This window comes from Lissotriton helveticus, chromosome 5_1 (genome assembly GCF_964261635.1).
Source record: "Lissotriton helveticus chromosome 5_1, aLisHel1.1, whole genome shotgun sequence".
NCBI lineage: Eukaryota > Metazoa > Chordata > Amphibia > Caudata > Salamandridae > Lissotriton > Lissotriton helveticus.
The window spans coordinates 661230917-661244037 of NC_136065.1; the positions used below are offsets into that span (position 1 = coordinate 661230917).

At 44.8% G+C, this 13121-nt stretch overlaps 1 protein-coding gene across 2 annotated transcripts in view; it reads right to left on the reverse strand.

Annotated features, from left to right (window-relative positions):
• The window catches only part of HIF1AN (hypoxia inducible factor 1 subunit alpha inhibitor), a 182060-nt gene that overhangs the window by 149549 nt on the left and 19390 nt on the right, over window positions 1-13121 (reverse strand). For both annotated transcript variants that reach the window (XR_013594767.1, XM_078643060.1), the window contains exon 2: window positions 3272-3522. Coding sequence is in view for 1 of the 2 variants with exons in the window: in XM_078643060.1 (XP_078499186.1) it covers window positions 3272-3522 (251 nt within the window). In the remaining variant the exon portion in view is untranslated. The remainder of the gene's footprint in view (window positions 1-3271; window positions 3523-13121) is intronic.

A 13121-nucleotide genomic window follows, 5' to 3' on the forward strand; every position in this document is an offset into this window, starting at 1 on the left:
TGCAGCCCCATATCCCGGCTCCACAAAAAAAGAAAAATGCTGGCTTTAGTTTGAAATGCTGCCGGAGAGAAACCACTGGTGGAACAAAAGTTATTTGTATTAAGTTTGTGAACGCGTCAAGGAGAGCTTCACATGTAGGGGAATGCAGATACCTCCAAGCAATTAAGAAAAGGACAATTCTAAGAGCACTTTCTCGTTCCAGTAGTAAGACATTAGTACCTTCGGTATGAAGGCTACATTTCGATTTTTTTTTTAACTGAACCTGAAAATGGGGTCCGACAGCAGCTGTCTTAATCTCTCGAAACACATATCGTAAGTTTCTTTAAGATGCCTTGTGAAAAGGTTCAAACAGAGACCCTAAAACTCAATGGAGCTCTAACAAGGGTGGGTATCGCGACAGAGACTGGAAAGTCTTTTGATGATCTCTACTGGTTTTGGTTGTGAAACCGGTCTGTGTTGGGGTAGGAGATAACTTCACGACAGATACTAAATGAACTCCCAATCACAAACAGTTAAGGCCAGGATGTGCGATGTACCAAATATGGGAGGATCTCATAAGGACACATCATGAACAGATCGATATTTATTGGATTTATCCCAGAAGCTTGAATTTAAAAGACTCTTCAAGATGTTCGAAGAAACTAACTCCAGGTTGGAAGCAGCCAGGCGGTTCGGTTTAGACAGGTCAGTTTTTCACATCCTCAGTTCTTGGTCAGAAGGTGAAAGTCTTGTTTGAACTTTATCTGCGGACATGTCTCAGAGGTCTAAGAAGCACAGCTGTCTGGCTGGAGCCACCAGTGTAATATATTTTTTGTTTTTTAATATTTCACCGCAATGTTGAATAGGCCTACGGGAATCTGAGGGATATGTGGAAACCATAACCAAATGTTCCTTAGCAAGGAATCAAACATTCATCTCCTTAACATATTCCACTTTCCCCACACCCTACCATGTCAGTCTCTAAACTGCAACATCTCCTGCTGAGGAGCCAGTTTTCACATTATAGTCCATCAGATCCAACAAAAGCTTTCCCCACCTCGGCAATAAAAGATAACGTTGTGTGGAATTCAATTAACATTTATGGTGACTGACTGTTTGTATGCTCAGTTCATCTGCCCACATGTTTAGTCCTGAACATTCTCCATCACAGTGACATGGATGTTAATATACCGCCAAAGTTCCTGTGCTTGCTTCTCTGGCTTTTTCCGGACTAAGAAAAAGTTTGTCATTGTGACTTTGGGATCCGCTCTACTGAATATTTAAGGAGAAGCTTTAGGATCACTTCCTGAAGGCATTCACATGCATGTGTTTCATGGCTGGGTTGTAAGCACATTTTTTGTCAAATTCCCTTGAGAGTCTGCACTGGAAAAGAGCCAGATCTCAGTGCTGGAGTGGTGGTTTGCCAAGATAAAAGGAATCCACATGTATTGACCTCTTTAGTATGGACTTAACGGGTGACCAGCAGGGTATTGTATCAGGGAGTCAAGTTCTTCAGGCCTGGTTTTGTTTCGAGAAAGCACATTTTCCACTCCGCTGGACCATGGAGCCAGGAGGTCACTGTGACTTACTTTATTGGGACTAATACTGGGTCGAACTTGATAGCTTTTCTGTCAGTAGGATGAAAAAGCGACCCATTAAGGTTGGTAGCCACTCATTTGCTCATAGACCTGCCACCTGTAGGACGAGTAGGATTGGTATAAATTAAGTTCAAGAGATATTTCACGGTATCAGCTGTTATGGATTGCAGATCCTCATCAAGGTTATGTGTGTATACCACACTATCTTCATAGAGATGGCCTTTGGAGGTGAGGGGCAGTAGGTCATTGTGGAGGGGAATGACAAAAAGGTTCAGATAATGATCTAGGCTGTCATGTTGAAATCAAAGTACCAGACCCCACAGTGAGTCTGTAAACTGGAGGAGATACTGCTTCACATTTTTTTTGGGGGGGGGGATTGGAGGGGTGAAAATGGCTGCCTGGGACTTGGATGATCCGGATCAAGTAAAAGTGTCCATAGTCACTAGGCTGAAGAGTTTTTAGACTATCATCATACTTGTGTGAATGCAGTAGTAGTCTTTGTTCTCAATGAAGTAGAAAGTCAATGTTCAAGTTTTGAAGACCTGTGCAGGTGGGAGCCTTTTGGATGCTGCCATAAGCCTTTCGCACAGAGCATCTTAAATCTTTCTGGAAAAGGGCACCTCCAAAATCTGAGTAGAGGTTTATGAAACTCCGCTGCAGTGTAATGAAAGTCAGAAAAGAACTATCTGTTATTGACAAAGTGATGAGGCATCCTCAAAGATGCTGCTCTTGATTGTACAAAAGTGGAAAAGCGGTGCGTTGTCTTGCAATAATACTCAGTCATCAAAAATAGAAATCAGTGATGAAGCAGAAAGCACGTGCTGGGTGCTTGGCCATATGAGTAGGCAAGACGGTCAATGCAAATTTAGGCAGAAATGAAGATCGTAGCCAAGAGAATTGTGAAGTTGGCAAAGTATTTAAGATTTTGAATTTCTTGCTTCTCCACCAAACCAGAAAGAAGCCTGCTTCTTCTTAGCAGAGGCTTTGAGGAAAATATAGACAGTCTTCTGAGGAAAAAAGATGTAGGACCAGGTTCATTTTATCTATTGCCTTGAAAGAAGAGACAGGGGGAACAGTGTTCATTGACTCTTTGCTGAATAAAGGTCCTTCACATGCAATCAACTATCCTCTTTCCCTTGCCCTCAAAGTCTCGTTGTAAAAGACTTGCAGATATACTGTTTTGTTTGAATATGGAGGATGAAATCAATAAACACATCTGTTATGTGGATTGTTAACAAAGATGTTCTTAATTCAACAAGCTGAGTTGTCCGGAAGAAGGTGGTTTACTAAGAGCGAATATAGAAGGAAATAGAACCAGGGGACAGCCACCAAGGAATCTTCTGAAGATGTAGCTGAAACAAAACTCCAACAAGTGGACCAAAAAAACTCCAGTAAAAAAAGCGAAGAATTCTGGAGCGCAGCACTCAAAGTTGTCATCTTATGCTTGATATGCAAAGTGGCAGGTGTCTTACGCTGAGAAAACAACTTCTGCTGCTTGAAAAAAAGCGCTTGTTCATGCTACCTGCATAATTGCACCCCATGGTTGGATTTTTGTTATGGGGATTGTAGTTTATTTGTAATCCACATCCATGTTAAACTGCAGTACATAAATAGCAAACACCTGTCCAGATATTCGCTAAACTATACAGCGGTTACAATGCATGGTAAATTCAGGGGCACCACAAATGACTTACCTGTCTTCATCTCCCCTCTGTTCGATGTCTCGAAGTTTCTTCACAAATTCTGCAAATTTCATTTCCTGCCTTTGGGATTTTGGTTTAAAGTCTTTAAAATTAGCCATTTTCTTCTCGTCATAGTACAGAAACTTGTGCCCATTGGCACTGTAAACAGAGAAGTCCCCACAGCCAATGTTCTCCTGGAGGTAATCCAAGTCCCACTTTAATGCTGTATAAACCAGGTTTGTGTCCGTGAGTACCACCGGTTCCTAATTTAAATCATATAAAGAACATGTTAAAAATGGAAAAATTGTAATAAAGAGGTTCTAACAGGTATAGAGATTGAAACAAAAACTTAGTAACTTACAAATGGAGAAACTAGAGCAGCAGGGATTCGACAAAGATTTAGTTAGACATTATGGCAGAAACAGAGGGCATGTGGAAATATATTTGGTAAATTAATTAAACTAAATTATCATGACCCAGAAGAACTGGAGATTCAGCCTGGCATGAGAAGGCGCGTCCTTTCCTCAGCGCCATTCTCCCCAGAACATTATGAGCGTGTCGAGAGTCTGGACACAGACTAGTGTTTGGGAACGCCCTGTACCAGACCCCTGCGCAACGAATAACAGACATTTTCTCAGAACGTTCTTTTTTTAAACTTTTGGCGTTAAATTAGCTAGATTTTTTTATTTTACTTACAGCGGATTTCAGTCACCCTTGTTCATCCATTGATCTGTTATTAATTGCCATTTTTCACACCCATTTCAGCATGCAGCATGGAACAATGGGTCAGCCCACTTAAGCCACTTGCTAACGTCACTGTGAGTACATTCTGACATTTCATAAGAAGAACATCTGTCAAAGAGTTTCCTCAGTGCCAGATTGACAAGGGCTAGGCATGTTCCACAACAACATTTCGCCAAAACCATAACAAAAAAAAAAACATTCACAAAAGCTAAAAGGCTGAAGGCCAATGCCCCACCTGTATGCTTCACCAACGCTTATATATGGAGGTGATTGCATGAGAAACGCTGGGAGGAGTGCTCCGTGAGGTCATGGAATAAGTGGAACCAGTCATTCAACTTAAGTCCCCCAGAAGGGTAGGGCCACACTAGTGGGGTGAGCGCGTAGGTAGCAGAGGTAGACGCGTTAGGTTGCGACACCGCTTGTTACCTCGCGCCCCCCATACCGCTCCCTCTTCTGGCTGATATTTATAAAGGAGCCAATACTGCCTGTAAATTGCTCTGTGCCTCATACTCCTCTAGTTCCACAAGGAGCTGCCCGATAGAATTGTATGAATTGTCCCCATCTACAAAGAAGTGAAAGGAACTAGCTGCTCGCCTCAGTTGTTGTGGCCACTATAGCCTTTGATCTGTGGGCACACGTACTGGGATGGAGGTGTGAGACACATTGAGAGAGGCAATACATAGGGGAGTGCGCTCCTCTTAGAAGTGTATTTAATTTCCGGCAAAGTGCACCTGAGGTTAGCTGGAGGGGGCAAGTTGAAACAAACAGAAGCAGCCCGATTACGATTGGGTAGGACACTTTCCTGCCTGATACAGTATGAGGAATTAACCGCAAAGGGACCTTGTGGGCTAGTTATTCTATCAAATACGAGAAGCAGGTCTGTAAATCCTGTGAAATAAGGTACTGGAAGAGCACAGTGTAATGACAGCAAAAAAACTGAGATCCAGGAGACTTAATTGGGACGACATGCAAAAACAGCGGAATCTAATAAGCTATGAAACAGATACCCTAGTCATTGCACTAAAAGGCAAGAATCTCTCGATCTCTCTCTCTCAATCTCTCCCTCGCGAACCCTCTCTCTAGATCCCACCCTGGACCCAAACGGGGCAATCTTAAAACCAATGCTTGAACTGGTCTAATCCCGAGATGGCCACCCCAAAACCAACGCCCCAGGAGGAGAATAAACTAACAACATTTTATGAGGAGCATGGCTCAAGAAAAGAAAAGATTTGGGCTCGCATAGTGCAGATTATGCGTGCGCCCACCTCCCCCCCCCTTAAGTATACTCCTCCCTGGGTCTTGACTCACATAAACTACCAACAGCTCTTCCCATAGTGGGCAAGACAGCAACATTATGCCAGGAGGGTCCTTCACAAAGGGTAGCCATTGGCATCTTGGATGAAGACTTTGCGATACTAGATATACTTGTAGAACTATGTAGGAAATATGGGCAAAACGATAAAGACAAATTACAGCCATTGGCTTCTCTGCCTCCGACACTACCTTCTGGTCTGCAACTAGTAGTGCACCCTCAAATCACTCCCCTTTACTATTACAATTATCAGAGACACCAGATTTGGAAGTAATCGACAATAGGCTGTGTCACCCTAAGGACCGCTAGGTAAAGTTAGACCACCCTACTTTGCTTCGAGAGGCTCTCATCCTTAATCTTAAATCTGCAGGAATATTTGTAAGGGGGTCAGATACCATCCTTGATACAGAGACAGTGATACTGAGGGGATTTACTGACGTAGAGAAAGATAAGACAAAGGGCCCTGGCCAAACAGTTTCACCAGAGTTCTTATTGACAATCGCAAAAGAGGCCAGCAAAAAACATATGGACACATAATCATCTTTGGTTCTCAAGCAGGAAAATCGAACTGTAGAACCATCTTCAAAGAATCCCACATGGTGGAAAGGCCAACATGTTCTATAAGATACATCTTTGATATGGATACGGCTACTCCTGCACCTAGAGTTGTTACTGAGTAAATACTGCACTTAAAAAAGGATGGGTTTCCTATTTTTACATCTCGCCCTAAGCTGGACACAAATGTGGGTGAGGTGTGACCTGTCCAGGTAAAATCGATAGGCAACTAAACAAGCATTGGAAATGCAATAGGTCTCGCATTAGAAAAGTTGTAGCTATTGGTCTTGTAAATGAAAAATTGTATTTATGTGTTGGTTTTTAAAATAGCTAAATTGATAGCTTTGTCATTTACAATGCCAATAGTTATAACTTTCGCGAATGTGACACCTATAGCATTTGTAATGCAACATGTTTTGTATTTACGTGACTTAGATGGCAGCTCTGGTCGTTAGGCCATATCTGCGGTTTACCTGCAGCACAGAGTACTACTACATTAAGTGGTGTGACAAGCAGAAGTAAAAGAACTCCAGTTTCATTCTAGCCATTTCACATGAAGCTAATTAAGGCTGATATACAAACCACAGGATTTAGTTAAGCACAGCAGAAGTTGCCATCAACAACTGACGCAGATGATCGACAGGCTTATTACAGAAACATGTCTTCACATTACGGTGTCAATCCCACCGAAAGGCCTTGTACATAGTACCTGGGGGAAGCTCACACCATACTATGGCTGGCTTCGGACAAATGTAATTTGCCAGCAATCTGCCAAGGTTATCAATGTGACAGCACTCATAAGAGCAGGCTGGCTACACGTGCCCTGGTTAATTTTACCATTAACATCATGGCCGTTTTCAAAACTATAATTCAACATAAAATCAGAAATGTCACTCGAGACCTTGCCACACATTTGGCCAGTCTGCACTTATTTCGCTCGAGCCATAGTGTTAGGCTTGTTTACTAGCCAAGAAAATGCTCTTACGTATAACTCATAAGTGCTAGCTTTTTGCCTCATTTATGTATTTTCCAAAACATTAGTAAGAAAAAAATACTACCTGTACCTTTCACAAGTACAGTTACTGAAACCTAGAAACAATCCAGACAATAGCAGGAAATGAAGAAAAACGCCCTGGCCATTTGATGTTAAAAAAAGGCTGATTGGTTAACGAAAATGACCAAGCAAAACTCACCCGTCCCTTTCAGAGAGCTACCTTCGACCTCGTCTTATTATTAGGTGCTTTACGTTGCACACAGCATCACATGACATGATGCAACTGCTAGAATGAAAACTGCCTCTTGAAATCAGAAGCACGCTAAAGGGGGAAACAGTAGTGAAAGGACACGTGCTCGGTGTGTAAAATGTATTTAGGACTCGATGAGTATATATTTAAAAAAAAAAAAAATCACAACATCTGTGCTTAATTCTCAGTTGTTTACATACAAAAAAGGAGCAAAACTGAGTGAAGTTGGGCTTCAATACTACACATTTTCCGTTACTTGGAAATTTTAGAATATGTAAAAATATAAGCCAGCTTGCCATTCCCTCTTCCCGCCACCACGTATGTTATGAAAACTGAGACTGGTATAAAAAAAATCGGAGCATTCAGTGGAGGCTGGTAGGGGACAGGGGGGTGGGAGGGTGCTAGGGTGCTTGGAAAACAAGACGGAGGGAAGGAAGAGAAGGGGAGGGGGAGGAGAAAAGCGACACGGGGGCAGGGGAGAGGGCGGAGTGGGGAGAGCCAAAATTACAGAAATGCAGCTTTCCAAAAGCAATAGACGAAGTGCTGCAGAACTGGAAGCTGCCGGAGCCGCACTCAATGCACATTAGGACTGGAAGGAGAAAAGCGTAACTTCTCACGAGCCCAGTTACTTTCACAGAAAAATCGGAACATTCAGTGGAGGCTGGTAGGGGACAGGGGCGTGGGGGGTGGGAGGGTGCTAGGAAAACAAGACGGAGGGAAGGCAGAGAAGGGGAGGGGGGGAGGAGAAATGCGACACGGCGGGCAGGGGAGGGGGCGGAGCGGGGAGAGCGGCGATGAGGGTGTGAAGCAGCAGGGGCCTTTGAAGTGAAGCTAAGCTTCACTTCAAAGGTGTGGGAGGAGTGCTGCTGGGGAACAGATGGCGATTTGATGATGTGCACGCGCATTTTAGGTCAATGCGCTTGCGCATTGACCTAAAAGCGCACGGGCACAGCATCAAATCGCCAGTCAATCGCCAGTCTAGGTAAAGCTTATTTAAGCCCCTATAGTCTCGCTCTGCTCAATGCGCAAGCGCATTGAGAGGCGAGACTTAAAAACGGAGATGGAAGAAAATCTATATCCGAAGGATCACAAAGAAAAAGCGGAAAAAATACTTTTTAGAGAGGGAGTAGATCTCTGCCAAAGCCTGGAACAGTTACCAAGGGCACAAGAGTCAAAGCATATTTTGCAATCGTATTCCCTTGTGGGGGACCCTTCATATGAAACTTCAAGTTCGCCAATCGAGAGGAGTACAGAGGGGACAATGGCAGCGTCCCTAGATTGTCAGTCATCTTCCATTGTGTCTTCTGTGAATCCAATGGCCATCCCTTTGTGGACTCAAGTATGAAGAAAGGTACGGCGGATTGTCTAATCCTGAAGTCAAAGCCCATAAGTTGTGCAATAGTGATGCATATATATTGGACTTCTTCCCACCCTTTGATTGTGATGTAATTTTAAATAGGTCTGCTCTACTTGCTTGCTTCATGGACATTAAGACTTTAAATTGAATTCAAAGCAGAGATATTAACTTGGTCTCTTTACTACACAGGGGTAGGAGCCAAATCAAGAGTGTCTTTTTAATACAAAATTATTGTAAAAACGACTCTGCAAAACTCTGAAAGTTTGCAATGTAGCGGTATTGATATCCGACCTGTGTTGGAAGAGAGGGAAGGTTTGGAAGCAAGCATGAACAAATGCCAGGGTAAAGGGTGGGGGGGAATCATATTCCCAGTCGCCTCCTTGGGGTGCTCCGATGGTTGATGTTCAGGGGCTGCAAGAACACCTAGGAAAAAAAAATGTTAGACGGGTGGCATACAGGGAACCCATAACAATCTTTGACCAAAGTGTACCTGATAAAAAACAAAGATGGAATTTGTTGCCTAGTGTTCTAAATAGTGCATGTGTGACCAAACGCCATTTGCTGCCCCATAATTAGCAATGAGCTAAAGATGGTCTTCTGGAACACAGCGGAAGTAAGGATAGTAGGGAGAAACTACAATTCCTAAGCTCTCTAAAAAGCGGATGTGATCTGCCTCCAAGAGACACGTGTTGATAGGGAATTTCAGTGTGACTATTTTACTCTAGACTGTAAAACTAGGCTCTCTAGGAGGGGACACGCTAATGGTGGGAGTAGCATTTCTCCTGTCCAATAGATTCAAATGGAAGTATGACTGCTACAGAGATTCCTCTAATTTATTTAAGACAGTAACTTTGTTCCATCCTGGCGGGGAGCAATACACAACTTCTTTTTTATTTGTAAATGCTTATATTCTGTCTGATGAATCCTATGATGCTCTTATGCATACGTTTTTTTCTTTATCAAAAAATATCAGGACAAGGACCAGGTTCTCCGTGTAAATTTGGTAGGGGATCTAAATTGCTAAAATATCCAATTAAGCTCTGAACCAAATTTGAGACGCTGAAAAAGAGGCTCTGCTAATCCCACCCCCAATTGCCTTGCCTCCAAACTTAAGAACTGATAAGAGAGGGTCGCTTATATTTGATCAATTGAAAAGTAATGATTGTATTGTCGAAAATGGGAGACAACCTTTAGACTCCCCCGCACAATCCATATGTAAATCTTCATGGGGAGGTACAATCTTAGATTTTTGCAGTGGTTTGCTGATCTTCTTACCATTTATTTGGTGATTTAAAGGTAGTGGATGCCCCCATTAGTGATCATAGTTTGCAGATCTTCTACCTGGGCTTAAGTATGTCCTCTACCTGTTCCTGGAGATATGATCGATCCTCATCCAAATTTGACAAAAAAACTTGAAGGAAACAGGGGGACTATAGAAGGACCACTGAGTTAAAGGGCATATTAGAAACCACACTCCATAATGTAAATGTCTGGGTGGTGATGAATTGAAAAGTTTTTCCATATTTATGAAGCAGCTAATAGTAAAGGTCAATCGAAAACCAACCAAGAGTAACTTTAAGCCCATTCTCTTGCTAAATAGAGAAATAAATGCCCTAGTTAGAAAACAACATGTGGTATATTCCCATGAGCGGGACTCAATGGTGTCGCTATTAAAGAGGAGAAGGAGTAGGCTTAAGGTTTGCCTGAAAAGAGAGGAATGTGACTGGACATGGGTAGATCTGAGAGGGGCAGCGTTAAGGGATAGACAAGGTCTTTTTGGACTCTGCAATGGAGGCTGTGGGTCAAGAGTTAGATCGCTTCCCTCAGCCATTGAGGAGGCCAGCTGGATTAACTCTAGTTTGCATGTGGCAAATGGAGAGGAGGTTGAATGTGTCAAATTAGAAATGGACATACATGCTCATGATCCTCCTTCAGTTACATTGAGCTGGCTATTCGAGGGATGCGAACATCCGGCGCGATGGGTCAAGATGAAGACCCAATCTCTGTTATAAAACAAGAACCACCTCTCTGGAGTAAAATACTGATCCAGTTTTTAGAAGTTGCTATAAGCATAGGAGAGTCTCCTTCTCCTGGAGGGGGGAGTATCCTAGTCCCGCTATTTAAGAAGGGAGATGGAAAACTGCCAGGGAACTACCGAAAGATAGCCCTACTAGATGCAGGGGGCAATGTTTTAACAAAATGCTTTCATTACTCAGTTAAGTGTGTGGACAGATGACAATAATATAATACCTATGTAGCAAACTGGGTTTCGGAGGAATCATGGCATGACAGACAATGTTGCAGCTCTTGAGCTGATTAATGAGAAATATGCAAGGCTAAGAGGAGGAGTGAACTATGCTGCCTTTATAGATTTTTCCACAGCATTTGATAAAGTCAACCGCTGGGGAGGAAACTCATAAGGCTGGGTATGCCAGGCATCCTGCTCAAATTAGTTATAGCACTCTATTCCGTTAACTGGTGTAGAGTACTTCTAGGGGGTGATCGGGGGTCTCAGAGAAAATACCAACTCAAAATGGTTTAAAACAAGGGTGCCTCCTAGTCCCGATACTCTTTTCGCTATGTATCTCGGACCTCCCAGTTTGCTTATCACAGGGTGAGGGTATAGCGCCGTCTATGGGCAGTAAACCAATATCCTGTCAACTATATGCAGACAATATAATAATCTTGGACCTTACTCCTAAAGGCCTAAATAGTGTTCTGAAGGCTTTACAAAAAGATCAATATTCGTCACTTAAATAGTAATATCTCAAAAAGTAAAATCATGTCTTTCCATGGTAAGAGGAAACCCATATATGCTACCTTTTCCTGGTCGTTAGGCTCCCATAAGTTAAAATTCATAAACTCTTATACGTTTCTGGGTAAGATAATGTGTGGTAATCTTAGTAATAAGGCCCATATTGAGAATATTAAGAGTAAAGCTCAGTTCCAGGCCAAAGAATTGCGCGCCCTATATAGGGAAACTGGTAGAAGACACTTCTCATACCTCCTGGAGGTTTATCGTGCAAAATTCCCTGCCTCACCGATTCATTGCCTGGAGTTGATCGGAGTAGGCACATGGTGCATCCTAAATGTGATGGAAGGGTGAACCCTACAAAATATCTCTCCTCCTAACTCCCCTATTTCAGTGGCTGCCTTAAGGTTGGAAATGGATTTAAGTAGTGTCTAAGTCTAGGGCCTGGCTGGGGTGGTACGCTGGGTTGCCTGCTTTGCAAGGAGCGATGCAGACTCATTAAGGTCATTATGAAGAAAGAAAAGTCATTAGTATAGAAATGTTCTCTTCGCGGGGGCGGAGCTTGCCGGCGATCATGATGGCCGCCTGAGCGCAGAGGTCTGTCTCGTTGTCGGCATCATCCTTCAAAATCCTGCATCAGCACCTGACTTTACATGCTTAAAATACACCCCCCCCCCCCCCCCCAAGACTGAAGACGGCCAGCCCCTACAGCGACGGCCAGGTGTTTGTGCTTTGACCCCGGGAATCCGCTGCTAACAGCCACGGCAAGACGGCGGCGTGGCAGGCCGTGAAGCCGCGCCCTGGAGTGTGCCCGCGCTGCGTCGCAGTGCGTGCGGTCTCCGCGCACGAGAGGACCCGGAGTGGACCTGGTGACCGCAATCGCGGCCTGGAGAGCAGCTTGCAGCCCATCGCTCTGCCCCGACAGACGAGGTGAGCGGCCTTGCGTCTCCCCCCCCCCTCCCTGTCTTACGCTGCGGAGCTAGGGCAAGGGAGAAGTGCTACCATCGCGACCTCGGTGGCAGAGTGCCACCTCGGGGCTTGCAGCTGCCACCCGGGGCCCCGGAGTTACTGTGCGGCGCCGCCCAGCAACACGCATAGGAGGCACAGAGCCACGAAGATCGACGGCGGCCCCCGCGGAGAAGAAGCCGCGAAAATTGAGGCGGGGGGGCTGCGAAGAACCCCCGAGAACAGTCACACAGCGGCGAGAAGGACCAGAGGCCTACGGACGCAGGGCCTCGGTGGAGACTCTCGGAGTGGCCTGGTGGCAGTGCAGTCATAGCCCTTGCTGTGGCGCCCATGTGGGGGGATCTCCCACAGGCCTTGTCGGCTAATTCGAGACAGCAGACATCAGTCATCATTAAGGTTATGGAGCACCAGTTAGCACCTGGATAATCACCTGTGTCCCCCCTCTCTTCTTGCGGTGGAGGACCAGGCAGAGCCTAAATAACACACTTCACCTGAAACCCCCTGTCAGTGGAGTGGTGAGTTATCGGGGCGACCAGTGGGGTTGCAGTTGGACCAGACTGTGCAGCCAAGAGAACTGGGTGGACGGCAATGCGGAGTGGGAGCCCTGAGTCTCTGCAGCAGATCAACCACAACGAGGATCTCACTGCTAATCCACCTAGCTATTGCATAGAGGCATTGTGGGCACAGGCAGCCGAGGGTCTGCAGGAGGGAATTCAGTGGGGTGAGGCATCGGCAGCACCTGGCACGGTTCGGCAAGACGGGTAGGAGCGAAAAGACGCAGAGCAAGCTCTCTTTCGAACAAAGGTGCTCAAAGTAACAGGACGCTACGGGCGCAGACAGGGGCAACACACAAGACGGAGACGACGCTGCAGGGGGCACGGACATTAAAAGCATGCTAAAGGTCTCCAGAACAGAATGACGTCCCTAGGCTC